This window comes from Ctenopharyngodon idella, chromosome 2 (assembly GCF_019924925.1).
Source record: "Ctenopharyngodon idella isolate HZGC_01 chromosome 2, HZGC01, whole genome shotgun sequence".
NCBI lineage: Eukaryota > Metazoa > Chordata > Actinopteri > Cypriniformes > Xenocyprididae > Ctenopharyngodon > Ctenopharyngodon idella.
In genome coordinates this window covers 16,750,513-16,778,179 of record NC_067221.1, presented here as the reverse complement: position 1 = coordinate 16,778,179, position 27,667 = coordinate 16,750,513, and the positions used below count along the sequence as shown (strand labels likewise).

The 27,667-nt window shown below is 35.9% G+C and overlaps 2 protein-coding genes across 4 annotated transcripts; one reads left to right on the top strand and one right to left on the bottom strand.

Annotated features, from left to right (window-relative positions):
* Positions 1-5,269: 5,269 nt before the first annotated feature.
* cnn3b (calponin 3, acidic b) lies at positions 5,270-19,717 on the bottom strand. The gene is made up of 7 exons (XM_051869610.1): positions 19,447-19,717; positions 8,969-9,090; positions 7,919-7,985; positions 7,645-7,782; positions 7,419-7,535; positions 7,136-7,282; positions 5,270-6,303 (listed from the first exon to the last, which is right to left on the bottom strand). Exons 1-7 carry the CDS (start codon positions 19,501-19,503, stop codon positions 5,956-5,958), a joined length of 996 nt encoding a protein of 331 aa, XP_051725570.1. The 5' UTR covers positions 19,504-19,717; the 3' UTR covers positions 5,270-5,955.
* On the top strand, positions 18,345-26,665 carry si:dkey-10f21.4 (Transmembrane protein 56-B-like). Of its 3 annotated transcripts, none has more exons than XM_051869630.1 (7): positions 18,345-18,875; positions 23,089-23,255; positions 23,339-23,428; positions 23,581-23,639; positions 25,009-25,103; positions 25,182-25,255; positions 25,334-26,665. In XM_051869630.1, the coding sequence occupies exons 2-7, from the start codon at positions 23,101-23,103 to the stop codon at positions 25,650-25,652; spliced, it is 792 nt and encodes a 263-aa protein (XP_051725590.1). In that variant the 5' UTR covers positions 18,345-18,875; positions 23,089-23,100; the 3' UTR covers positions 25,653-26,665. The 3 variants fall into 3 exon arrangements, with proteins under 3 accessions (XP_051725590.1, XP_051725595.1, XP_051725581.1); XM_051869635.1 differs by lacking the exon at positions 18,345-18,875 and adding an exon at positions 19,918-20,043; XM_051869621.1 differs by lacking the exon at positions 18,345-18,875 and adding an exon at positions 21,753-22,049.
* The last annotated feature ends 1,002 nt before the right edge of the window (positions 26,666-27,667 follow it).

The window sequence follows — 27,667 nt, the reverse complement described above, 5'->3', positions numbered from 1 at the left end:
AGAGTACGTCATGCGGCTTGAATTTAGTAATGCATAAGTCTTATCACTTGACTTATCATGGTCACTTCCTTGTGACCCTATGTGTGACGTTTCACATGTCACATAGACTGTGGTTGGCATAGCCCTGATTAATAAAGCTGATGCGTAAGTACAATGTTCCACTTCTTCTTTCCTTTGAATTGGTAAAACATAGCAATTTCAGATTAAAGGGTTAACTCACCAAAAAATGAAATTTCTGTCATTAATAAGACCTTTGTTCATCTTCGGAAGACAAATTAAGATATTTTGATGAAATCCGAGAGGTTTTTTTATTTTTTTTTATTTTTTATCCTCATTAAAAACGAAATTACCACATTCAAGGTGCAGAAAAGTAGTAAAAACATGGTTAAAATAGTCAAAGTGACTACAGTGGTTCAACCTTAATATTATGAAGCGACAAGAATACTTTTTGTGCGCAAAAGCAAAACAAAAATAACGACTTTATTCGACAAATCCGTCTCTTCGCTGTCATTCTGCTACGCTATTTACGTTGCAGAGCTTCCGTGTCAGAACGCCGGCTCATAATTCAGATGATAAAGCATGCTTCCATAGAAATAAAAATGGAAACTTTTGTGTTCTTCTGTGAAAAAAAAAAAAAAAAGAACTTTAATAGGCATTTATAGCAGAAGCTTCTAGCTGCGTGTATGCAATGAAAGTGGATGTTGACCAGCCAAGCTCCAAAAAAGTTAAGATATCAGCATAAAAGTATCATAAAAGCAGTGCATACAACTTTTATGTTATATGCCAAGATTTTTGAAGTCAGAGAATAATTTTGTGTGAGGAACTGAGAAATTAAAAAAAATAAAAAAAATAATCTGAAAATCTTGCTTTACAGATGTCGTCTCCATCCACTTTCATTGTATGAAAAAAGCCGCCTGGACATTCTGCTGTAATAACTCACTTTGTTTTGGTTGAGATTAAAAGTTTGCAATATAACTTTAAAAGTTTGTATAGTCATCTTCTTAACTTGAATTAGATTTAGAAAAGATTTCATTCAAAGCAAGCTTTGACTAAACACATGATCCACATGCTGTGGTTCACTCTGCACTCACTAACAGAGCTGGTATTGTGCAGCCGATGTGTTTGCTGTGTTTTCTCATTCTGAAGTGATGAAATCCCATTTTGGCTGGAATGTTCATGACTGATTATTCTCACAGTTATCAGCAGTTTTTTGTTGGTTTTACTGATAAGTTCAATGTTATTAGTGGCTTCTACTCTTTCTGACCAACTGGAAATCATCCTGCGAGCAAAACACGGTTATCTATGTGTGTTGCGCTTACTTCTTTCATAGACCCTCTTTTACATTGCTATGTGAGTGCCACCTTCTGGTTGTTATGTACATGCTCATATTCCAGATGCCATTACTAACTGATAATGCAAAGCTTTATCAACAACATACCAATATTTGGTATGTTGTTAAACAGAGATGATGATGATCTTAGATGGATAATTTTGGAATATTAACGTTTAAATCAAAGTGTTTCCTCTCAAATGCAGAGCTCTGAGGATTTACCTGTAGTGAGTCTCAGGACACTCAAGAGGGTGTATTTCTGCGACTAGTCAGCAGGTGTCTCTGCAGATTCCCATCACCACAATTAAAGCAAATAAATGAAAGAGATTTGATCATCTACATAATCTCAAGTTACTCAAAGCAAATAATTTAAATGCATATAAAAAAAATCCTGCTAAAATCGGGTTCTGTCTGAATTATAAACTGCATCTAGAAAAGTGCACATTAAAAATATTTTACACAGACATTAATAATACTTTTGAGAAACACACCCACACAAGATGAAGGCTTTTATTTTACTTTATTTTAATCTGGTGGCTGATGTACTGAGATCACATGACCAGTCAAATACACTTTATCCTTAACAATGAGGCATTGTAAATTGACTGAATAGCCTTTCAAGCAAAAATGCTGACACAATTTGAAGTAGCAGAAACAAATAATATTTATCTATTTCTACTTTTCTAATTGCTTAAATTAAATCGATTTGTGAAAGAAATTTTTATACATCAAGCTTTAGTTATATTACAATCATAAACCATTTGTAGGCAGGATTGGGAGTATCTGATTGGACAGAACTCTGCAGTTCAGGATGAGTCATCAGTATTTTTGGTTTGTTTCTCCAGAGAGAAGGACTTTAAATTTGAAAGGCAAAACAGTTTTTGGTCAGCATAAAAGTATGCTAGCATATACAGTATGGGTCAAAGGTTTTTTTAAAAAAAGACAATACTTTTATTCTGCAAGGATGCATTAAACTGATCAAAAGTGACAGTAAAGACATTTATAATGTCACAAAGGATTTCTATTTTAAAAAGCTGTATTTTTAACTTTTTGTTCATCAAAGAATCCTGAAAAAAATGTATCAGAATTTCCACAGAAATATTAAGCAGCACAAATGTTTTCAAAAGAATAAATTACATTTTAAAACATATTTAGATGTACTAAGTTATATTAAATTGTATATTTAATATAATATTTAATATAATATTTCACAATATTACAGTTTTTAGTTGTTTTTTAATCAAATAAATGCAGCTTTGATGAGCATAAGAGACTTCTTCAAATAAAAATATTTTAAAAATCCTAACAACCCCAAATGGTTTGAATGGTAGTATAATGTACATTGACTAAAACTCATTGACTCACACACAAAAAAATAATTTCTTGAGGTCTGTATTTTTATATATATATATATATATATATATATATATATATATATATATATATTAAATACTTTACAATTGTGACAACTATGAGCAAGCCATTTGTTGGTGGATTTCCACAAAAAGTGTAAAGCAACACTTTCAAAACATCACTTTGCTTATTTGAGCATTTTGCCCAGTCCTCAACCAGTGGTGTTGGGTTTAGGGTGGAGCTATCTTATTGTCTTACCATTGGAGGATAAGAGGAGTGTTTAGGAAACCTGTTTAAAAACAACCATTTATGCTCTTCCATTTAGTGACACTAGTATCACAGAGACTTGAATCTAATTTAGAAAAAAACAGACCACACAGAGATGTTGTATCTAAGGGTAAAAAACAAGGACAACTCTTGGCATCAAATCCAATGTACTATTCCCACAGCTAACATATGACCGGAAGAGCCAAAGGTCATAAAATTAAATATTATAGTTTTAAGCAAACACACTTTAAAGAAACAGTGCAAGCTGTCCTGCACTCATAGAAATCCTATCCTTGATTCAGAAACTGAAACCTTCAGCTTTTTAGTCATATCTGTCTAAAGTATAAACTAACACAATGAGCAGAGAGGGGACACAGAGAAAGAGGAGTGACAAACATTTTCCAGCCTCGGTCCCTCGGCAGCTGCGGTGTCCAGCTGAACGCTGAGAGGAACTCTCTGAGCCATGAGTGGAAAGTATTCATCAAAAAAAAACTCATTTACTTGTAGCCATGCCTACTGTCATGTAAAGTATTCACATACTGTGCGTAAAGCCTGAATGAGAAGATTCCTCAAAAGGGCTGGAGATTGCAGAATGGTTGGCAAAAGTACAGTCCAGCTTTTGTAACCGAAGAGGAACAGCTCATGCCACAGGCATTAAAATATTTCAAGTTTAAAGTTACTTCACTGTTTTCACAAACTGATCTTGAGGTTTGTGGAGCAAAATGATAGTGTTTTCTTTGAGTCTAACATATTTGGGAATACATGAGCTGAGCTCATACATCTAAGTTTTTCCTTTAGAACATTTATCTGCCTCATGTTTCACAGCACAAAAAACAACATTAACGTAAAAATCCCCTAATGAAAGTTAAAGAAATGACCGTCCTCTGCTAAATGCTTTTCCATACAATACAAAAAACGATTTATCAGGTTCTGTTGATGTCTTCAGCAGATGCCTGCAGGATCGTTTTACATTTTTTTCTGAATTTCTTTCTTAATGTTCATTTGAAATCTCAACAAAGCTTGTTTGTTGCGATTTCACTTCGCTAAGAAAATATATTAAATTGGAGTCACTTGGATACCATATGCACTTTCATGACAAATTAATATAATTGAAATGAAATGGCAAATATTGTAATATCATAGGAAGAGGATCGACTTGTATTTGATTTTTCCTATTACAGGAATGGTTATGTTTATGTTTGTTATGTTATGACAGAACTTTTTTAGTCCAGTTTCACCATATTGTATGAATTATTATGACCTCTCAGGTTTGTCTATATAAATTTAGAATATTAAATGAGATTATTAGATACATCTACTTTTTAGTAAGAACAGCATAAAGTGACCTTTGCTTGGTCTGCATTCTTTTAAGTGCTTTTTACCAAGATCTAACATTGCTAGAAAGTTCTTGTACACTGAAAACGTCAGGATACACCCATGTGATCAGTCATCAACAAACCAACATTGTACCCTTGGTGCTTGCTTTAATAGCCCTTGAAAAGATGGTTTCAATACTAATAAAAATTCTGTCATTTATTCACCCTCATGTTGTTCCAAAACATCTTTTTTTCTTGAAACACAAAAGAAGAAATTTTGAATAATGCTGAGAAACAAAGTTTTGGGAAGACATTTCTCAAAATATTCAACAGAAAAAAGCAAGTCACAGAGGTTTGGAACAACCACAGGGTGAGTAAATGACAATTTTCATTTTTGGACAGAACCATCCCAAACACACTTGGAATTCCCACCAGAACACACTTGGAAAACTACTAACTTTGTTATACCCAAGCTCTTCCCAAAGCAGGTAGAAGCTTTCGGGCTGCTTATACAGTCACATTTGATACAAAGGGAATGTTGCTAGGGGAAACCTGTGCTGTTCTGTCAGACTGTCTAATTGAGTGCTGCATTATCAGAGCCAAATTCCAAAGGCACACAAAGCAGGGATTATTCCCCGTCAGGGTGTTTGCGGGAAGAGGTGGGGGTTTGGTGCTTTTCTCATGAACCCTTTATACCGCCAGTCCTTGTGCTTCAAGCCTCACTACTGCTCTGGGATCAGAGATTCTTACTCTACAGCTCTCGGTGACACAAGGCAGCATTCACACTCGCTCATGACCGCTCGTCCAAGCGCAAGGGCTCATCATTTCCAGAATGATTCAGCAAAGATATTAAGATTCTGTGGTTGAGTTCATCACAAAATGATGGGTTTCATCTGAATATTTTTCCATCCATCCAATCAATCATAAAAATAAAGACAGAAACATGTGACAAAACCTATTGAGAAACCCAAAAAGTTTTCATTTAACCAGAATGACGACATACTTGACTGGAAAATTAAAAACTTTATTTATTTAAAAAACAAAACAAGAGCCATTCAACAGGACTGTGGTCTCTATTGAGTATTACTGGCAATAAATACAAGATTGGGAAGTGGGGGAAGCGTAAAAGAACATATGGTTTGGTCTAAACATATACAAGGGCCTATGGCACAATTTAGCAATGTGTTGTTTGGTCAAATGAATTAAAGTCAAGAAGTAAAAAAAAAAAAAAAAAAAAAAACACTCTTAAAAAGCCACAATGCTTAAATTGGCCTGGAAACCATTTCATCTTTCTGGATGTCTTTTTTTGCACTGCTGTCAGTCTGAAAACTTGATGAAATCTGCATCCAATAAATGCTAGAAATGACAATGCTAAACCAAATGATGCTCAAAATGAGTTTAAATCTAGGGATACAGATTGTGGTTAATGTGTCATGAATGACATTTGACGAATACTTTCATTTCTCCTCTAACCCATCTCAACTTTTAAAAGGACCAAACTTTAAAACTATAGTCTATTGTCTACCTACCTAATAAAATACTGTTTAATCAATAGAGGAATGATGATATAAAAACACTCCTCTTAACATCTGTTTCTTGTCATATAAAAAAGGCCAGCGAGGGAAAAAAAACCTCGCTCTGTTGATGAAAGGATTCCAAAAATAATCATCTGTGCTGTACGCCTGCAGTTTAATAGTCAATCCCATGGTCATAGTGGGCTCTGTATTCATTGTGGTAGTCTGCCTGGTACTCATCCGGATATTCCCCTTGGTATTCAGCCTGGTAGTCGCTGTCGCTGATCTCGGAGCCATTGGTGCCGGTGCCCTGGCTGCCATTGCTGTGGATGGTGGGCTCAGTGGGGGAGGCGCAGTATTTGGGATCGTACACCTGCCTGCCCAGCCCGTACACGCTCATGCCCTTCTGAGAGGCCACCTTGTTGGTGCCCATTTGCAGCGAGATTGTGGAGTTGTCCAGAGGCTGGACAGCCACTTTCTGGTCGAAAATATCCCTCCTGGTGCCGGGGGCCGACATGCCAGCCTGAAAGAGAAGAAAGGGTGAATAAAATGAAAACTAAAGATTGACTTGGACACCTAACTCCTAGATGTCTCAAAATTGGCAATTTTTTTTTTTTAATAATTATAAATATAAGTATTTATTACAAAGGATTTATCCATGCACATTATTTTTTTTAATTCAAGTGTAATCTTTAATCAAAATAACTTCCCCTCCCTCTTGCAGTGACATCTCTTTTCTAATGATGTGTTTTTCGATGCAAGGGCGGGACAACCTGTCACTCACATGAGATCCACAACCACAACCATCCAAACAATCAATTCCCGATGGGCAAAATCAAGTCCTGTCCTACATTTTTTTCTTGTTCAAGAAACAGTTTCACTTGGATATACTTCACAATAAGGAAGAAAATAGGGATGCACGATTTTTTGTAATCAGGCTCAGTTATATAAAAATTTCAATCTAGATTTATCTGCCAATATATTGGTTATTGGCTTTCAAATATAAAGAATTATTGGTTATCAGTATCGGCCAAAATATCGGTGTATTCCTAGAAGAAAAGATTATTGCAACTTCCGTTTCATGCTGACTTTAAGGCAGGGGTGTCCAATCCTGCTCCCGGAGGGCCACAGTCAGGAAGGGTTTAGTTCCAAACCCCAATTAAACACATCTGAACTAGCTAATCAAGTCTTCATGATCAGTAGAAACGAGTATGTTGGAGGCAGGTTAGAGCTGAATTCTGCAAGTCTTTATATGCAAGTTTCTTTGCAAATGCCTTCATTTCTGTTTCAAAGATGAGTAAATGACAGAATTTTCCATTTTTGGGAGAACTATCCCTTTAGGGACTCACACTCACCTGGCTTGCTCCTTTATTAGTTCCCATCTGCAGGCTGATTGTGGTTTGGTCAAAAGGCTTGTCTGCTTGAGTCTTTGGGTCATACAGATGTCTCCTGGTGCCATAAGCGGTCATTCCAGCCTGACTAGCACATTTATTTGTCCCCATCTAGCCATTGAGAAAATAAATGATGTATATAAACATACAAAACATGACTAAGGGGGGGAAAAAAAAAAAAAAAAAAAAAAAAAGTTTTAAAAGGTTTCCCAAAGCCACAAAAGATATGAACCAACTGAAGTCACACCTGCAGTCCAATCACACATTGACCAGCCTTCATTTTCTCATCATCAAAGTTACGGGTCTGCTTGTCCGCATACTTTACACCAATGTCGACTTTTGTGTCCATACCTTTGGTTTTTGCCTTTAAATGAAAGAGGCATTATACCAGCAACTCTGAATCCAAACTGTTGTCAGAGAGAATAAAACCTTCTTTCATCATCTCCATCCAAGATATTTTGCACAAAACTCACCATGCTGGCCAGGGCAAGAAGTGTGGTCTGAACTTGAGTCATGTTCCCATTCTCGAATAGATCATTGGCTTCAAAGATGTCGTTAGGCTTCAGGCCATACGCAAGAATGGCTTTGATGAAGTTGCCCAGGTTCTCAAGCTTCAGTGAAAAGAATAAGAAAAGTGACTTTGCGATCATATTTTTACATTAATAATAAAACCGACTTGAAACGAGAAGAAAAATCCATATAATAACATTGAAACAATGCTGCTATACATAAACAGTTTTCCCTCACCTTGTGCCAGTTAAGTTTGGAGTGGTTGATTTTCTTAATGGATCCTGGCTGAAGTTTATTAATAAGCCTAAGAGAAAGACAAATATTACATCTTCTAGGAGACATTCAATTTACATGGTCTGATTTATTATCAAGGTCAGTGACTTTTTTTTTTTTTTTTTTTTTTTTAAAGAAAAGTAATACTTTTCAGCAAAGACATTACATTGATCAAACAGTAAAAAACTTATAATGTTATAAAAGATTTCCATTTCAAATGAAAGCTAATCTTTTGAACTTTCTATTCATCAAAGAATCCTGGGAAAAAAAAAAAAAAAAAAAAAATGTATCACGGTTTCCACAAAAATATTAAGCAGCATGACTGTTTAACACTTTTTTTTATTCACTTTGGTACGGTTTTCACAAGTAAGGTGTAAAGTACATTTATGAAACTCTTTAATACAAAAAGACAAACTGACAGCATTTGTAACACAGCTGTCCTTCTTTCAAATCAGCATATTAGAAGGATTTCTGAATGATCATGCGATACTGAAGACCGGAGTAATGCTGCTGAAAATTCAGCTTTGACAACAGGAATACATTACATTTTAAAATATATTAAAATAGAAAATTTACATTTAAAATATTCCACAATATTACCGTTTTAAACTGTATTTTTGATCAAATAAATGCTGCCTTTGTGAGCATAAGAGACATTTTTTTTATACCAAGATAACATTTGACAGAACGTTTCTTCATTAAAATAAGGAACGTTCTGGAAAGTTTTCTTTGGGGCAGCATCAAACAAAAAAAGTGTGTAGATGCCAGACAGGTGGTTATCATATGAACACATGGTTTCAGCTTGGCACAACTTTTTTGTTTTTCTGTCTCAAGCCTGAATATTATAACCACCTCATAAATTGGTATATTATAGGGTTACAATAAACAAGACAAAAGGTTACAGGTGGGCTGAGCGTCATTGTTTAGAGCCAAACAAACACTGTGCTCCAATGTTTTGAGTTCCTAATCAAACTGAAATGCGCATGATGGTTTCTATCATGCTCATAGACTCACTCGCACAGTATGACACCATCCTTCAATCCCATCTGGAAGTTTTCTCCGATTGGCATGCCCGTTACATCCTCAATCCAGTACCTCAGCTCCTCCTCCTTCTGCAGGTCGTACTTCTGAGCGATCTACAGGGACCATAGAGAGAGACTGAAAACTCTTGCTTCCTTAAACAGTTTCTCCATATGTAATCCAAGGCCTGCCATACAAAGAGACGTTCATTCCAACTGATATGGTGCCAATATAAGGTAAGGTAGCAACAGACACTTTCCAAAATGAACCTAAATAACTGGAACTGAGAACACGTGTATGAAACTCACATGGAAACTTTTGCACAGTTTCAATTCATGAACTCAAACTTCCAAAACAAAGAGTTTGAGCGTGCAGGTGCCATCATGTTTTAAGGTTAGTTTTGGAAAACTGTCTCGCCTTCATCTCTGGGTGGTTTGTGCAGGACTGGAGCCAAGTGCAGTAAGATGGACAGGAAATTACAGAGTGTTGCCCCATCTGTGAACTCTGGCTTTAGGAGCAGCTCCAGATGCCTGTCAGACACTATTACTGCTATTCAGCAAACAGAAAAATATTGAAAGGGCTTATCTTGCCTACAAAAAAAACACTATATAGACTTACATAGATTAGACTATAGACTATATAGATTAGCTTGTTAACTGTCAGTAGGTGCGTTTACATGAGCATTGTATGATTACAATCGGTTTAAAAGTCCAATCTGAATGAAAATGCTCCATGTACTGCAAACACCTCAATTTGAATAAAAATGCCCAAACGGATTGAAATTTAAATCGGCTTGAGAGGGGTGGGATAAACCTTTTCTAATCCATTTGATAGGACATGTAAACACCTGAACGGATTGAAAACCGAAACTGGATAGTCTTGCGCATATACAATGATGTAGAAATGGCGTAATGACGTATGACGCACGCAACAAGCTGATGTTGTTGAATATATTAAATGACTGTCGTGTCAATCTAAAATTCTCTTTCCACTCATCGTCTGTGAAGTGGTGCAGGACAATGCTGTCCCACAAGTGCTTTCTTCGGACTCTCATGGCCGGTAATGGGCATTTTTACTGCTTGATTTAATCATAATGGCACAAACAAAGCTTCATGTGCTCGTCTGTCTCCAAATTAGGACCCCAAATATATATATTAAGTCTGATTTTTAAAAACAAAGGAGGATGGTTAGTATGCAACAGCAGCAAGAAACTCTGTATATTCATGAAGTGTGCCCATGTCAAAAGATTAAATCCAATTTGAAGAGCTTTATCATCACTTTATTTAGTATTCATGTAAACACTATGTTTGGATTCATCCATCGGAATGATGATTTCAAGACCAACCTTAAGTCTGTATTCCAATGCATTCATGAATTACAAACTTTTAAGTTCAGATCTATGCTCAAAAAAAGGGGGTGACAGTTAACAGGTTAAATTATGGACAAGTTTTGTATCATAATTTAATCAAGTAACTTTATGTTTGAGAAGTAGTCCTTCCTTTCATTGTCACTTTAAGGTTCTTTAATAGCTTTCAACTGGTCTGGTCTTGAAAATCAATTGTAAATGAGTTGTAAAACATATTCCATCATACTCCAACCAAACTTCAACTGAATAAAGTTCCAAAGAGGTGACAAGATAAAACATGTCTGCTTTTACGAACAATTCTTCTGTCCCCTTTAAGAAATGTATAGCAAATGAAAAACCTTCCCTTCCCTTTGTATAACAATTTAAGGCCTTAACATTAATATAAAAAAGACACTTTCAAAAGGCATAAGACTTTGTCCTTTCCTTTTAGAAGTTCTTCATTATGAGAGGACAAATAGAGCATAATATTGACCGCCCCCTTGGTTCAAGAAGTATTTTCCCCCATTCATTTTCTCCACAGGCATCTTAAACAATTCTTCAATAAACAGTTCAAAACAATGAACCACCAAACCAATCAAAGATGAACCACAACACAAACTTAAGGCAAAAAGAACATTTAAAAAAAAAAAAAAAGGATAAAAATAATATATGTTACTGCAGAACTCTAACTTAATCATTGTTTTAAATAAATAATCATACAATAATTGATAAAAAATAAATTAAGTTAAATATTTTAGATTTCCAATGTAGTTGTTGACTGGGATTTCAGCAATTAAATCCAATTTTAAGAAATATAGAAAAATAACCCTGACATGCATTTAACAAAACCTCAAAGCTCATGGCAGGTCTGTCCTAAAATATTTCATTCTCACTCAAAATCATTACCTCTAAAAAGAAAATGAAAGGGATTTTCACTTTGGGAACAGAACTGTTGCGCTCTATATCCTGTTGAGATCTCTTTTAGGCCGTTTACACCTGGCATTAAGATGCGTTTTGGATGATCAGATCACAGGTGGACGACACTAAATATAGGTGTAAATGGGGTCTAAAACATTTTGAGCTTGTCCACTTTCTACCCCTTCCAGAGGTAGATGAAAACACATTTGACCGGATTGCTTTCGTAGTGTAGATGCTCATGTGGTCGAATGTGTTCAAACAGCCACAAAAGACAGCCTACTCACCATCTACTGACCTAATGTGTAAACATTATGGGAAGCACGCTAGCCAGACGGGATTTAAACTTTGTAGGCTGGAGACCTAAGTTTGGCTTGAAGATAAAAAAAAATAAAAAAAACGTACCAAGCACAATGTTCTCGCACCGTTCCTGATTTCTAACCTGCACTCAGAGCGTTAGGCGTCGTCTTACGGCTATCAGAGCAAAAACAAAAGCTGATGCTCTCCGTATGTTTTTCTGTTGTCTCCGGGCTCATTCATATGTAAATTGTGCAAGCTTATTTTGTCCATTAGATCGAAAGATCTGAAAAAGCCCATATATTTACCCGCCCATAGACCCTCTCCTCAAAGAAATCAGGACAGAAGTGGTTGAACGTGGACAAAAAGAGACAGATTAAATACAAGGTGTAAACGGGTATGTGTCTCCTTTGTCTACTTGTGATCCGAACGGCCAAAACACATCTTAATACCAGGTGTAAACTGCGTTACTTCAGCTGTCTCTCAGCAATAGGACAACAGGAAATGGGTCTGTGATGAAAACAGCAAGTCAAACAGAGGACCTTCCATGCGTCACAATGAGTACAGCAGCCATCATACTTTAATGTCTCCTGTTGGTCTGAATGAATGACAGACGGATGACAAGCATGAGACCATTTATACTCCATTATTAAAGTGTTATTGTAAAGTCTCCTTAAACACAAGAAAGAGAGATAATCATCACCTATCACACAATGCCTGAGGTGTTTGTCAAGGTTAACAATGTGGACATCCTTCAACACTAAAACAAACACAAACAAACACTGAAAAAACCCTCATCAGAGCAGGATAAAGCTGAAAAACCTCGTTTCCCCCAACCTCAATTCACAACACACCTACGCCTGAGAGAGCTGACAAACATCCTGTGCATATTAGGGGTGTAACGATACCCTCATGTCACGATTCGATACATATCACGATATTGAACTCACGATACAATACTATTGCGATACTGCAAGACATATAGTGAAAGGATAACAAAAAATGTCCTGTTGATTAAAATGCTAAATTTGGTATTATATTGGGACTGGAAATTAATAGGCTTGAACTTGGTGCTGGTAACACAATAGTGACACCAGAATAATTTATTTTAGATGAATATATTTGCACTCTCTCACTGACTAGATATATTTAAACTAATGTAGGCCACTTTTTACTGGTAACATAAGACATTTGGCATTATCAGGACTCACAAATTTCCCCTCATTGAATTATTATACATTACAAATCAACATTATATATAGTAGTACTTTAATGTAGTACTGACAGTAAAACTCTGTAAACTTGAATTTTTTTCCCCCTCACACGGTAATTCTCATTTTGGGTAAACTATACACAATACAGATTGTCGCTATCCACGAAACGACATTGTTGCATTTTGGTATTGCGATATCTTGTGACAATATTTTGCTACTCCCTTAGTGCATATACATGTTGCTTTTCACAGCAGTCCCAAACACTTTTTTTTTTTTCTTTCTCCAATCTATCTACAATAAAGTGATTTCCAAATATCCTCTGTGTGAATTATCTGCTATTCAATTTAATTTTTTATAACTTCTGATTGTTGCATTAAAAGCAATTTATGATGGTGTAAAAAATGGCAAATCAAGTTACTTTTGCATATAAAAATTAGTTTGCATATCAGTTATCGGCCAATATCAGCCTTTTTAAGTTTTAGTCAATATTGAATAATTAATCATGCTCATTTCCCCTATTTTTCATTTAGATTACTTTTGCTTCATCTAACACTAGTTTTAAAACACTAATAAATTTAATATCACTGTTGTAATGCAATCTTAAGAAAATCTCAAATTCATCTTGCATTGCACTGTACATTTTAATTGTGATGCCTAAGTTCACTTGGTGTACATTTAAAACCACTGGTTTTCGTTTTTGGCATATTATTTTTCCATTTCTTTAGACAAAATGTTGTGAAATTTTGTCCATAACATGACAATAATTATCGGTATTGACCAGATGTTTAATGCTGGTGAATCCCCAGTAAAAATATCTTCTCAACTCAAAGAGAGTTCAGAGGATCCAGGAACCAGCAACGTTACAATGGGAGAAAACTTACTACTAAAGCAGCAGTAATCAAGCATTCAGGCCTTGCAGAGGGCATTCGCCGAAAAAACACAACTGATCTTTCTACCCAACTTGAAAAAGTCCCTATGATATAAAGAGCCAGCAATAAATGGAGGCCCAAAAGAGGGTTCAAATAACACATGCAGCAGCTAAAGGCAGCAACAAGATCTCCCTCTGAATCCTTCTCATATCATCTCAGGGTGTTTTATACCTCTCTGCAACTAGGACATCAGTAGTGTCTTCACATACAGCTGACCACTTGCCATTTTCCACACAATAGAGCTTGTGTTCCTAGTGTGTACTAGAGCATTTAAGGGGAAAAAAAAAAATGTAGGAGAGCATTGATACATGTCTCTAGACAGAGCTCCTCAACCCAGAGCAGAGAGTGAACTTCCTGAAGACAGAGAAAACAGGGAGAACATCTGTATTTGGCCCTGTGAGAACATGTTTGGAGTTCTGCTGGCCTCATGGACAAAACCCATCATGTGGGGGGCAGAAACTGAGAATAATAAAAAGAAACACTTGCAGGAAGTACTTGAGGAATTCAGTCACAGATACACAGAGGGAAAGGATCCTGCTTAAAATGCAGTTATAGATTTGCTGGAGGGAAGAGCTTTAACAAAGATCTAATGCTGTGAGAGACCTTGGTGAACAGCACAGCTGTTTCTGCTGATCAATTATTCACTTTGTTGCTCTGGAAATGTCTAGCAAACTAAATAATGTGGGCAGCAAGGTCTGTGATGTATATATGGACTACAAGATGTGTTTGCATAACAATTGGTTCATATGACCATTAGTCCACTACATATTAAAAACCTGGCCCACAATGACTCTAGAGAGAACAGTCTACTACACATTTACATATGAGCCACACATTTTGTATAATGACTCTAAACTATCATTTTTGGCCCAGGGCAATTTCCTACAGTACCAGTCAAGAGTTTAGAGTCAGTAAGTTAGATTTTTTTTTTTTTTTTGTAAAAATAAATTAGTTTTAATAAGCTAAACTAAAGATGCATCAAACTGATTAAATGAGACAGTAAAGACACTTATGATTTTACAAGACTTTTCAAATAAATGCTGCTCTTTTGATTCAAAAAAAAAAAAAAAAAATCCTCAAATATTAAGCGGCACAACTGATTTCAACACTGATAAGAAATGTTTCTTGAGCAGCAAATCATCATATTAGAATGATTTCGAAAGGATCATGTGACACTGAAGACTGGAGTAATGATGCTGAAATTTCAGCTTTGCTATCACAAGAATTAATTAGGTTTTAAAATATATTTAAACAGAAAACAATTGTTATAATATTTCACAATAGTACTGCTTTTACTGCATTTGATGAAATAAATGCTGGCTTGGTGAGCATAAAGACCACAATACACTCACGTTTTTCGCTTGGGGGTAAAAAATTCAAAATGCGTGTCCACCAGAACTGCTGGGAGTGGCGTTTAGATTACTATTTAAATATATGCTGTGCACTTTCCGTTCAACAACAAAAACACACAACAAAAATGATAGCAGTGAGAAAACAGCAGTTAAGAAAGCATCTGATCATAGCGATGAGGACGTTTGCACAAGCTCTGCAATTCAGCACTCCAGTCAAATCACGTCACATTTATATACCACTTCACGTAATGTATTGCTTAAAAGCAAGCAGCTTTACAATACTGAACATGAAAGTGTCAGTGTCTCTTTCAATTAGAATTACAACTTCATTTTCTACTATAAAGCATTTCTCCAGTGTATTCATGTTTTTACTCGCAGAAGTCTGACCTCGATGGACTGAACAGAAGAAAAGAACCAGAGAAGATTACCAGGTCAAAGAAGAAAGAGCCTGCCTATTACATAATCGCCATGAATCAATGCTAGCTCGAAGGTGTTTATACCAGCTGGAGCAAATTTTTCTGGAAAGTTCACTTCAGCAAGCTGTTTCAAACTCCCAAAACAAACTTTGTTTGGCCTGATTTTGTCCTAAATGATGTCACACCAGTTGTTCTTCGATTTTGCTTGAAGTATATCTGTGCCTTAAAAGACTTTAAAAAAAAAACAACCCCTTTTTACTGACCCTAAACTTTTATACGGTAGTGTAATCGTGCACAGACCCTCAACAAGCCGTCCCATACCGGCGTGATGAATACGATCTTCAACTAGATGGAACTGTACCAAATATTTTGACTGTCGCAATCCCAATCAGACTTATGACCTGTAACACTGCCTGAATCATAATCATGCGCTGTTCGCTGTTGGCCAGAGGAGAACTGGCCCCCCCGACTGAGCCTGGTTTCTCCCAAGGTTTTTTTTTTCTCCATTTTTATCACCTGTTTGTCATCTGATGTCACCTGATGGAGTTCCTTGCCGCTGTCGCCTTTGGCTTGTTTAGTTGGGGACACTTGATATTCAACAATGTTTTTGATCTGCCTGCATTGACACCATTGTATGCGAACAGAACTGAGCTGGACGATGACATCACTGTTTTCTCCAGTGCTGATATATTGATAAATGAACTAATTATTGATTTTTACAACCGAATGAATCAATACTGATTTTACTTAAGCTGGACAATGACAACATTTTCTTTAAGAGCTGCTGTGCAGCCAAAAATTATATACTAGTTATCACTGTAAAGCTGCTTTGACACAATCTGCATTGTAAAAAGCGATTATATAAATAAAGTTGACTTGACTAATCTAATGTATCGTATCATTCCAGTCTCTTCTCACATTCTCACATTGATTATATATTATATATTCTGCATATTTAGAAATAATTTCAAGTAAGGCTATGTTCAGACTGCAGGCAAATCAGATCTTTTGACAAATCAGATCTTTTCAGGCAGACTGTCCACACTACTGATCAAATAAGATTTGTGTGTCGAGACATAACCAACCTATTTGCATGGGTTGCTTAATCTGCATGGTTTGTGTAACAACGTAGGCGAGGCGTACCCAATTACGTGATGAGGCTTTCAAAATGGATGCAGGAAAAATGGAAGCGTATCATCTCACTCTCCAAATAGAGTGTTGCTAAATTTGTAAGCCAAAACACAGAAATGAGTTAGCATTTTAGCACCTCTGGTTCCATCGTCCCAAAGTCAATGGGTTTTTGGTTAAATGACTGAAATAAGGTTTGTGGTTAACACAAGCTCAAGATACTTGATACAAGATACACGTTTCATTCTACAACAAAATACACCAGTATTACCCCACTCGTGATTTTTTTAAGCTGTTACGTGTCTTGAAAAAGGCGGTTGCTAACAAGTGGCTAAACAGGACTAGAGTCAGTCGGGGAGATTAAACATCATCACGCCGAAAAGGTAAGCTCAGTCTGCTTTTACAGCCTCGTTATGCTTATAATTGTTCTATTATAAACTATTCTAACTCATACTTTCGGGAAAATGTTTTTTAGAAAACATTTTTCAGAAAGTTGTCGGAAGCTTGGTGATGGTGACGTTGAAGATGTGGGACCATCACCGTGGTGTAGTATCAAAAAGTTGTTAATCACAGAGCTTGTTTTTTTTTTTTTTTTTTTTTTTGGTGATAATCCAAAAGCCATTGGGTTTTTGTTGAGGGAAACAGTGTGATGCTAACCTACAAAGTGACCTCATACCTGCACCACTCTATAAGCGCCTTGAGTCGCGGTGCAGAACTGGTATATATTGTGATGTTCCGTGCTGTAGTCATGGTCGACTTCGCTGTGCAGTGAGGGGTGCAGTGTTTCCGTTTCGTTGTGTCGCTGTCGTGTTAAGAGTGACACACAAGACAATTTGAAATTCGATTTGAGTGGCCAGAGCGTCCAGACTGAGACGCATCTGTAAAAATCAGTTTGGAATCGCATTTCAAACCACCTCCAGATTTGAAAAAAAAAAAAAAAAAAAAAAAAAAAAAAATCATGTTTTGTTTTGTTTTTTTGCTGTCCAGACTTTCAAAAACCCATCTGGATAAAATCTGGATATGCTAAAAATCAGATTTTTGCTGGCAGTCTGAACATAGCCAAAAGATTCCCTATCAGTAATGGAGTTTCCTACAGTAAGATCCCTTCAGATATTTGCATGGCATCCCAATGAAGTGTTAATGAAAGTCATCTGGAGCAAGTGTCCTCACACCTCTGCAGACGGCACAGGATTCAAGAAAGCATCACCCCATTGTGGTTTACATTGTTTGCCCACCCTCCCACTCATTCTGACAAAACAAACGCTCACATGTATGCTTAATAAGATGCATGGTGTGATTGGAATACTGTTGAAGGGAACTAAAATGACATCCACAGACACTAGAGGGGTGCATTTTCTGTGAGATCTTCAAATGTGATAAGCAATTAAGACAATGAGGAAGACTGTAACCTAATGGTTAAAGGTCTTAGCTGCTAACAAAAAGGCTGCAGGTTCAAGCCCAGGTGTGTGAATGTGGAATTGATCGCTTGAGCAAGAAAGTTAATCCCAGGTGGACCGTGATTAGCCTAGGTCATTTTGCAATAAAGTAAAATAAGCATTTGGGACGTAATAAATAATAATAATAATAATAATAATAATAATTTAAAAAAAAACAATAGTTAGGAGCAATGGTCTAGCTACTTAACTATATGTTTGATGAAATAAATACAATAAATAACATTTTGTGCTACATTTATGTGCAGTTTAATGCACACAGCAGAATGCAGAAACATAAAGAAATAATCATTTAAAAACACCAGTCGCTGGGCAACTTTGCAGAAAAGCCACAGTGTGATTTAGTGTGACGCTTTTAACCACCTTTCCTGGAAGAGGGGAAAAAAAAAAAAAAAACATGTGTATGTACAACTCAAACAGGCTATCTAACAACTAAATATTTCCAAAGAAGGGACTATAACTATTTTAACTACAAAAGTGAAATTAAGCCATACTGCTAAATATCCGGTCATTGAAAACGAAAGCAAACTACGTTTTAAAAATCATAGAGATGCTGCACGCGCATCACCTCGACCCAACCTCGAAGTTTCCATAAGAGATTTCCACACAAACCAGCAGAAATGACATTGCTAATCTCACTAAACCTTTATTATACACACATTGTCGCTTATTTGGACCGATAATGTCAGTTAATTGGTTGTATTTGTGTTTTTGAGTTTTGTAGGCTACAGAAAGCGGCAGCCTCGTTTCTTTCTCTCAAACTGGAGCTCCACCCAGAACTCAACAAAAGACCCCATGACCCACCAACACATCAGGCTGCAGGCAAGCTTTACCAACCAGAATAAAACACGGTAAACATCATTTGCACTGATAAAATGTCAAGTTTTGAGTCAAACAGCATCTCAACATGGCGAGTGAAGCAAAACACGTCGCGTGCGTAAAAAAAAAAAAAAAAAAAAAAAAGTTTCATTCATTAAAAAAGGAGGTTGCTGCAACATGAAACACAGATTTTTTTTTTTTTTACTTTCTACCTACAGAAATATTAGGATTCGTGTTTTATAAACAAAAAAAACTCAAATTAGTAGTAAAACAAAGATTGCAACGACCCTAAAACCAGAATCTCAGAACTAACAAATCAAAGGAATCAGGTGAAAAGGAAACACAATGACTTTCTCTCAAAACCTACAGAGACTGCGCCTTTGGCCATCCAAAGCACGTTTGGAACTATATTATATACGACATTTTTTATTCTGAACATGTCTGTGAAAAGCTGTCTAGGTAGGCAGTTTTGATTTGAGACAGTTACACTTTCACACATAGGCTATAAACATTTGCAATGCAAAAGAAGATTAAAAACAATCGATCAGCTAACGTTAAAGTAAAGTTACACTGTTAAAAAAAAAAAAATCATTCAAACCTTACCTTACTTCTCACTTCGGCTGATAAACCATATGCAGGGCCCTTGTTGAACTGAGTCATTGTCTTTTATTTCACGTCGATTTACACCAAAGAAATTATCAGAAATCTCTCGATTTCTTACTTAGCCCCCCTTGTTCGAGAAAAGATCCTTTGCACAACTTAAAAAGCAACAAATACGTGAGTTTAGGCTAGTCAAAGATGACTGCCGATTTGCCCCAGCTGAGCGGATGCACTAAACTCTCTCTGTTCAGCAAAGTAATTAAAGAAGAGCAGAAGGTCTGCTGAGCTCGAGCGAATTTACGAAATCTACTATGGTGAAGGCTTGGGTTATGAATATTAATCAGTTTGCGTGACACAACACAGTGTATCTTCCTGATTGGCTGAAATGCAAACGTTAGTTTGTGGCGCTAGTGAAATGGCTACAGTGGAAGTTTAGCTTATGAATATTAATTAGGTTGAGTCCTGGACGCAATCAGTGGGCTGCGTTTCTCAAAAGCATCGTGAGCAAAGGTTTTACCATATACTTAGGCTAACGATGCTTTGTTTTGGAAACGCAGCCGTGGACGTTACAAGAAGGTTACCAGCAGACTCTATTAATAGGTATTCATAACGTAAGCCTTCTCCCTAGTATGTTTATTACTATTATTATTATTTATTGCTTCAAAATTTGAAATATTAAAACATAATTACCCATAAATACAAATTAATTATATGTAGCGCAAATAATACATTTGAATGAAGAAAATAGAGAAACGTATTCAAAAAATACATTTGACAAAAACAGACGATTTCATTGTGAATTTATTTCTACCAATTGCATATTTAGGCTGTTTAACACATACAAAAAACATCCGATGGACAAGGACTTGATTTTGTTTAAAAAAAAATAAAATAAAATAATAATAATATGTGGAACATCCTTGTGGAGTTCAGCCCCCTCTCACCATGTGTTTCCTAAGCCTCTGTTATCAGGAGACACTGTTGTCCAGGAAACAACAGTAAAGACTCAATTCCACAAAAAATTAATCCCAGATATAGAGATTTCTCTCACCTTTTGAATTCCTCCTTGGTAATTTTTGGGTTCAGTATTCAAGTTAATGCTATAATTACATTTATCATCATCTGACTTGTCTATCACTTCTGAAGATGAAAGATTGCCATGTCATAGACATACAAAATGGTTTTCAGCCCCCTGATTTATAATCAAAATGGAAAGTACCATCACCATCATGCCTCTAGACATGCAATTAATTAAGGACAAGCCAAAACTTGCATTCTAATGAATAGTGGGCTCGTGTTTAGCCTATCACTATAGTGATGAAACAAAGAAACTGTCAGAAAACAAGGTGTGTTTGCCATTGTAAGTGATTGTTCCCAGACTTTGTTCAAGACAGGAAAAACACAAGACCCACCACTGAGGGTAACCCTGAGTAAAACTTTAACATTAATATTGGCATATGGGTTATAATCACATTTAAATCAGCCAAATAAGGCAATTTCTGCCATGTAAGACAAAACAAATGCTTTGGTAAATCATAAAAAAGTCAAAATTATGACATAAAAAGTGGAAACTATTAGATAAAATGTCATAATTGATAAAATGTTTAAACTCTACTTAAGTTTCTTTTCCATTAAAATACCTTATCATGCATGTTTGCAGTCTTCCAGTAAATCAACAGGTTACACAAAACCCCTGAATATTTCACTCAACAAGACGTGAAAAGGGATATTTAGTCTTGAGTATTTATTTCATTCAGCATCTACAGCAGGGCTTGCTATTAGTTTCCGCTATCCTGTTATGTAACCCACACCTTATAAAGTGAAAAATAAATAGGCTATTCTATTTTAATACACATTTAAGCACAACATCCCTTTAATTTTCCATGAGCAGAACTCTTCTGGGGCGAACGGTTCATCAAACAGGAATGCCTTGTCGCTCCATCCCTGAGGCACAACATGCAGACAGACTCAACAAAAACAACAACAACTGTGCTTTAGAGGGGGATGGGACGTTATTACCTGAAGTTGCAGGGCAAGACTAACCGTTCAGCCCTAAACTTGCTCCATTATAGCTCTAAATACAAGAAGGCTCTGCAGTGTTACAGTTGGAGTGATTTTAAAAGGGATACTGTTTATTTTGTTTGGTTAATTTGATAATAGAGCTAGTTTAAGCTGAAGTTCAGGGTGAGGATTCAGGAAATTGAGGATGACAGGGCTGCCCTTGCTAAATATACTACATTCATTCACCAATAGTGTCCTTGTTCGTACAGGACTACAAACACATTTGCCTGAAGCTCGTTTGCTATCATGGCGAGAATAAAGTAGGATGTCTCACTCCATCTAGTGGTTCCTCTTTGCAACGACGTTCATTTGGGATACAAAGATATAAAATTACACTGGACAACTGCATACAAGAGAAAGCACTTTCTGAGTGAATATGGAGAATGGAGAGGCTGTTGGATTCTCTTCACAATCTCTCCACCAATTTCCCTTGTGAATGCCTGAGGCAAACACCTGAGCTTTACAGATCACCTAAACCCTGCATTTATCCACGTGTCCAGCTGTGTTCATGGCCAGTTCAACATGGGTCTTTCATAACAGAAAGGGTAAGTCTGACCCTAGCACTACGTTGACTTTATTTAATTCTTTTTTCATTGTCATAGTTTCCATAGTCACCAAAATGCAGGACTGCAAGAGTTGTTGCAAGAGAAAATGAATTGCAAAAGAAAGTGAATGACTAAGCCGAAGAATCCGACAGAAAATGATAAAAATAGCATTTCCTACTGCGTTTTTTCCTGATTATTTGGCTCTTTTTTGTTTTACTCCTACTGTAGATGTTCAGTGAACTTACACACTCACATATTCTCTGCATTTCTCCTCTTTAGCTTGTTTCCTTATTCATCAAATAAACCTAGCATTGTTTATTATGAATATATGAATATGTTGTTCTTTTGTAAGTTGAAAAATGCTTAAATGTACGTGTGAGAGAATCAGTAGAATTCAAATCTGACAAGGTCATGCCGGCTTGACTTCCTCCTACTATCAATTACCAAAAGCACTGAAGCCTGATGCCTTTTTCAAGGGTACGAGGGCAAAGCAGGGGAGTGGTCGTGTCCCAATGGAACAGAACAATGCCACATTGATCACACGCATTGATTTCCTGCGGTTTCATTTCGATCGCTGTCCATACTGCAGACATGTATAGCCGGAGTAACATGTACACGCTCCCCTCAGCCAGGATAGAAGTTAGTGTATGCAGCACAAACCCAACAAACAATCAGCTGTTTCTTACGGGACGCCGAGATCTCTGGGACTCGGAGGCATTTCAGACTGCACAAAAGCCACGCATGGCTCTATAAATCACGGATGGAGCAATCTGAGACGTGTTGGAGTCGGCTGACCTCTGGATGGCTGTGCGGCTGTGTCAGCACATATGCAAATGCTTCTGTATACAGTGGGATTTGGCAGTAGAGAGGTACTGCGGCAGCTCAGGTGATGACTGGGGCTTTTATGATCGGAACCGGTCTGGAGTAAGAAACATTTTGTTTTGTTAAAGAGGCGTGTGATTATTATGTGTTGCACTGGGGGTTTTGTCAATGGAAGGGTTATTGCTGAACGTTCGCTGCTGTCTCTTTCTTTCTCTAGGGCTCAGCAGGCATGGAGCCTCTCAGCCTGCAGGTGCTGGTGGTTGTAACAGGGAGCTTCCTGGGCTTCCAGTGGCTGTTCCACAGAGGTAGCCCTTGGGTGTCTCAGCAACTCTGCAAAGGCTTCCTTAGGCTCAGCCCTACACAAAGGACGGAGTGGAACTCCAGGTGTCAGATTTTATCCTCTGTTTTAATTATGCACATTATATTGAGTTTGACTAAAGTTGGAGGATATCTTTTTTTTCTCAAAGGGCCGTCTCAACAGTGCACGCCTTGGTTGTGGGACTTTTCTGTCTCTACATATATATCTTTGATGAATCCATCCAGAAAGACCCAGTCTGGTGAGGATTTAAAGATGCAGTCCATTACAAATGTGGTGGCACAACACCAAACAGTACAGTCTGAACTTGAACTGGAACTTGAACTCTCACAAAATGTAAAAGTGTGAATTAAAGTATATTTCTTATCTAACCTCTATAATTTGGGATTACAGGGGAGACGCCACACTGGTGAAACTAAACGTGGCCATTACCTCAGGTTATCTAATTTCAGGTGAGTGAAGGGTTAATGATGTGATGCTATATCTATTAATTTATGCAAAAATAAATTAAAAATGCAGTTCACACACTAAATGTGTCTTCTATGATAAGCATTGTTTAATTTCTGAATTTTAATTCATGTTTTGGAATAAACTTTTATCTATTTTTTTTTTTTTTGAACATTGAATATTGATTATTGTTTAACAAAAATGCTTCATTGCTTTTTAATATTTGAATGTAAATAATTTTTTTTTTTAATTTCTTTTAAAAATACATTCATGAGATAACTGCATATATACACACAGTCAAACCAAAATTTATTCAGACACCTTGAACATTTTATTCATTAATACAGTTTATTCACTATAGTTTAAAAAAATGGTAATAAAATATAAGATCTCAGAGTTATACTGTGTCAGAAAAAATTAATCTTAATTATGTCAGATAACACTTCAGCAAAGCATGGTCAGGTCAAAGTGTGAATAATTTTTGGTCCCAAATTTGTATCAATTTTACTGGTAGTCCACTGTATGAAGAATTTTTGGGTATAATATGTCACAGTTTACTTTATTTTGCTATACTCACATAAATGAACTATAGTGTCCTGCACCCACTAGTAAAAATATATAAAAAAATTATATCTAGTGTCTGAATAATTTTTGGTTTGACTGTATATGTGTGTTTATATAAATATATATATATATATATATATATATATATATATATATATATATATATATATATATATATATATATATATATATATTTGATTATTGAAAACACCTCTTCTATAATCAATCAAACAAAATGTAAGCCTTTTTTTAAGATTTATGCAATTAAATTAATAGTAATAAATTCCATCAAATTGAATTGAATAATCCTTGTACAATTGAATTGAATAATTGACCAATCCTTAATCAATAATTTAGTTAAATTTCATAAGGATTATTCAATTCAATTTGATGGAATTTTACTATTAATTAAATTGCATAAAACTTAAAAAAAGGATTTTTTTTTTTTTTTGAGTGATGAGCACATTTTTAATTTCTGAATTAAAATAATTTTGATAGTTTTGAGGGGGTTGTTGTCCAAAAATTGTCCTGATATAATAAAGAAAAAAGTGGCAAGAAACCTGTATTTAACAAACACTTTTATTATTTCTTAGGAAAAAATATTTTAACAAATGTTTCACTTTTTTAATTATTAATTTGTCACTTAATTCATTTAAAAAAAAAAAAAAAAAAAATGTTTACTCTAAAAAAATATATTTTTTGGAAATAATTATTAGGATTACATTAATGTATTCAAGGTGTAAGGGAAATATGTTTCTACTTTTTAATTGATAGTTACACTCACAAAGAACATGCTCTGTTCCTCTTCAGATCTCCTGCTCATGTTTACTTCATGGGAGTCAATTGGAGAGAAATACTTTGTCATACATCATTTTGCTGCTCTCTATGCATACTACTATGTGCTGGTAAGTTGGTCTGGTCTGATATCTGTTACTTCCTCAAGATTCCCAAGGTCATTTTGTGCTTTTTTCCTTCTTCTGTAGAGTCAAGGGATATTGCCTTACTTTGCTAATTTCCGTCTGCTCTCAGAATTCTCCACCCCCTTTGTCAACCAGCGGTAAGTAATATGTAAAAATAGACATAAAACCATGAAATGGACCTAATTTTCTAATTGCATCATTTTAATTTCTTCCAGTTGGTTTTTTCACATGTTGGGCTACCACAAACTCTCCAGACCGAGTTTGGTTAATGGTGTCACCATGGCATTTACATTCTTCTTGGTGAGGATCGCAGTCATTCCGGGCTACTACAGCCATATGTACTCAATCTTTGGCACAGATGACTTCTACAAGTTACCTCTGGGAGGCCGCAGTGCCTGGGTTATTTCTAGTGTGTCTTTGGATGTTATGAACATCATGTGGATGCGCAGAATCATCCGTGGATGTCTCAAAGTCCTTCACTCAGCCTGGTCGAGAAAAGCAGGAACTGAAATGGAAACTAGAAAGACAGACTGACGTGGAGATACAAATATAAACTGAACACATCAGCACACAAACTGTCCATCTTGTATCATGTCCAGCCTGATGCTGGAGTGCAAATGCTGCTGTAATGCCATGACTTCAGTTTTGAGTTTTAAACTGACAAATCAAGAGCTTAGAAAGTCAGTCAATGTATTAATGACTTAAAAGATGTCATCTTCAAATATGGGCACAACTGGAGGAATTAAGTCACAAACAATCTTTCAGTTTAAAAAGAAAAATCAGGTGATTAAGAGGCAAGGGACTGATCACATGTACAATCAGGACAATAGTTGTGGTTGCACTATTTATTATAAAGCTGCTATTAAGATCAACCAACTTGCCTTTATGAATGCAATCAACAAAGCAACAGCACATCTGAACTTCCACAAAGATACACAGTGTGTGCCTGTAGACTACGATACACAACTTTTTTACTACAATATGGATAGGGTTGGGTATGCAGAGAAATATAATGGCCATTATAAATGTAGTGGAAATGGGTTAAATGAATAGGCGAAAGATCCTGCTTTTGCAGCTCAGCAGTGCAGGATATTGTACTCAAGAAACCATGCATGTCTGCATATAATTAATATAATTATTGCATATATGGAGAATACTATGTATGGAGAGTATTATATGTCTGGAATGGAAAACATATCAGGTGACACAATGTTATATAATATAAGTGCTTCTGAAAATCTATAACTTGATGCAGCAGTGTATAAGCTTTTTGCTTGTAGTATGTGGTTTGTGGGTTAGATTTGGAATAATGACAATTATAATATGTAAGCTTCAATAAGAAAAGGCTTTTCAGGTTACTTCACCGTTATGTAGGCCTATGCAGTTAAAAAAACGCAATAGGATTCTTGAAAAAGGTGTATGAGCTATTCCAACTGAATGAATACTGTGATGTCAAAAATACTTATGGAAGTGACTGGACATGTGTGTTTCTGTGGTGTGACAATGTTTTAATTTAAATAAACTTCTCAGTTTTACACTTTATACAATGTATGAGGTCACACAAGTACATTTTGCCAATTTTGTTATTTTAGATATTACAAAAAAAAAAAAAAAAAGGATAATTCACTTTGAAACATGCAGTTTTGCTCACATGTTGTTTTGTTTGCGAACAAATCTGTTCATGAGCAAATCTTTTAAGTATGCGAATCATTCTTGTTCACTTTCATTCATTGGGACGGACTTGTTCAACTAAGTCTGTGCCTTTTAAAACTTTAGCAAATAGAGCAACTTGTTTCGGTCATAAACAAATCTGTTTACTAAATGATTCAGTGATTCACTCATAACACTCGAAAAATCAGTTACTACACACAGACATAATGATGTAACCTCCAGAAAGACTAACTGAATAAATATTTTAGTGATAGGATAAAAAAAAAAAAAAATCCAAGATCCACAACTTACCAATGGAAAAACAAGAACTATTTTTTTTTTTTTTTAATGCTGTTTTGAAATGCATTGATGAAAATGATTAGGTTAAGCATATTCAATGAATAAAATAATATAATTAAAATGATTAATTATTATAATTTTTAAATTAGGCTAAATTGGGCTAAATTAGTCACTTAAATAAAATAAAATGAAAATACAAACTCCAATACTCTAGGGGCAGTGTGCACTGGATGTTAAACTCCAATACTCTAGAGGGCAGTGTGCATCTGGATGTCTATGTTTGCCACACACTTAGCGTGATGCAATGCACAGATGTATATAGATACCTCATTAGCGACCATTGCAATGGGCCGTAAGTCGTCCGCCATATTGGAGCGGTCCGTGAACATTAGAGAGCGAGTTGACTGCGCATGTATGAATAGAATATCTATGAAATTACAGATTTCAGCAGACGATTTTGCTAAACTAACACAATACAACAAGACGAAGGTGCCAGCTGACATTAAAAAGTTATCATAGTAAAAGTAAAAACATTAAAATTACCATAGTAAAACGTATAATATTGAGCTAATATATATAAAAACACAAACCAACACGTT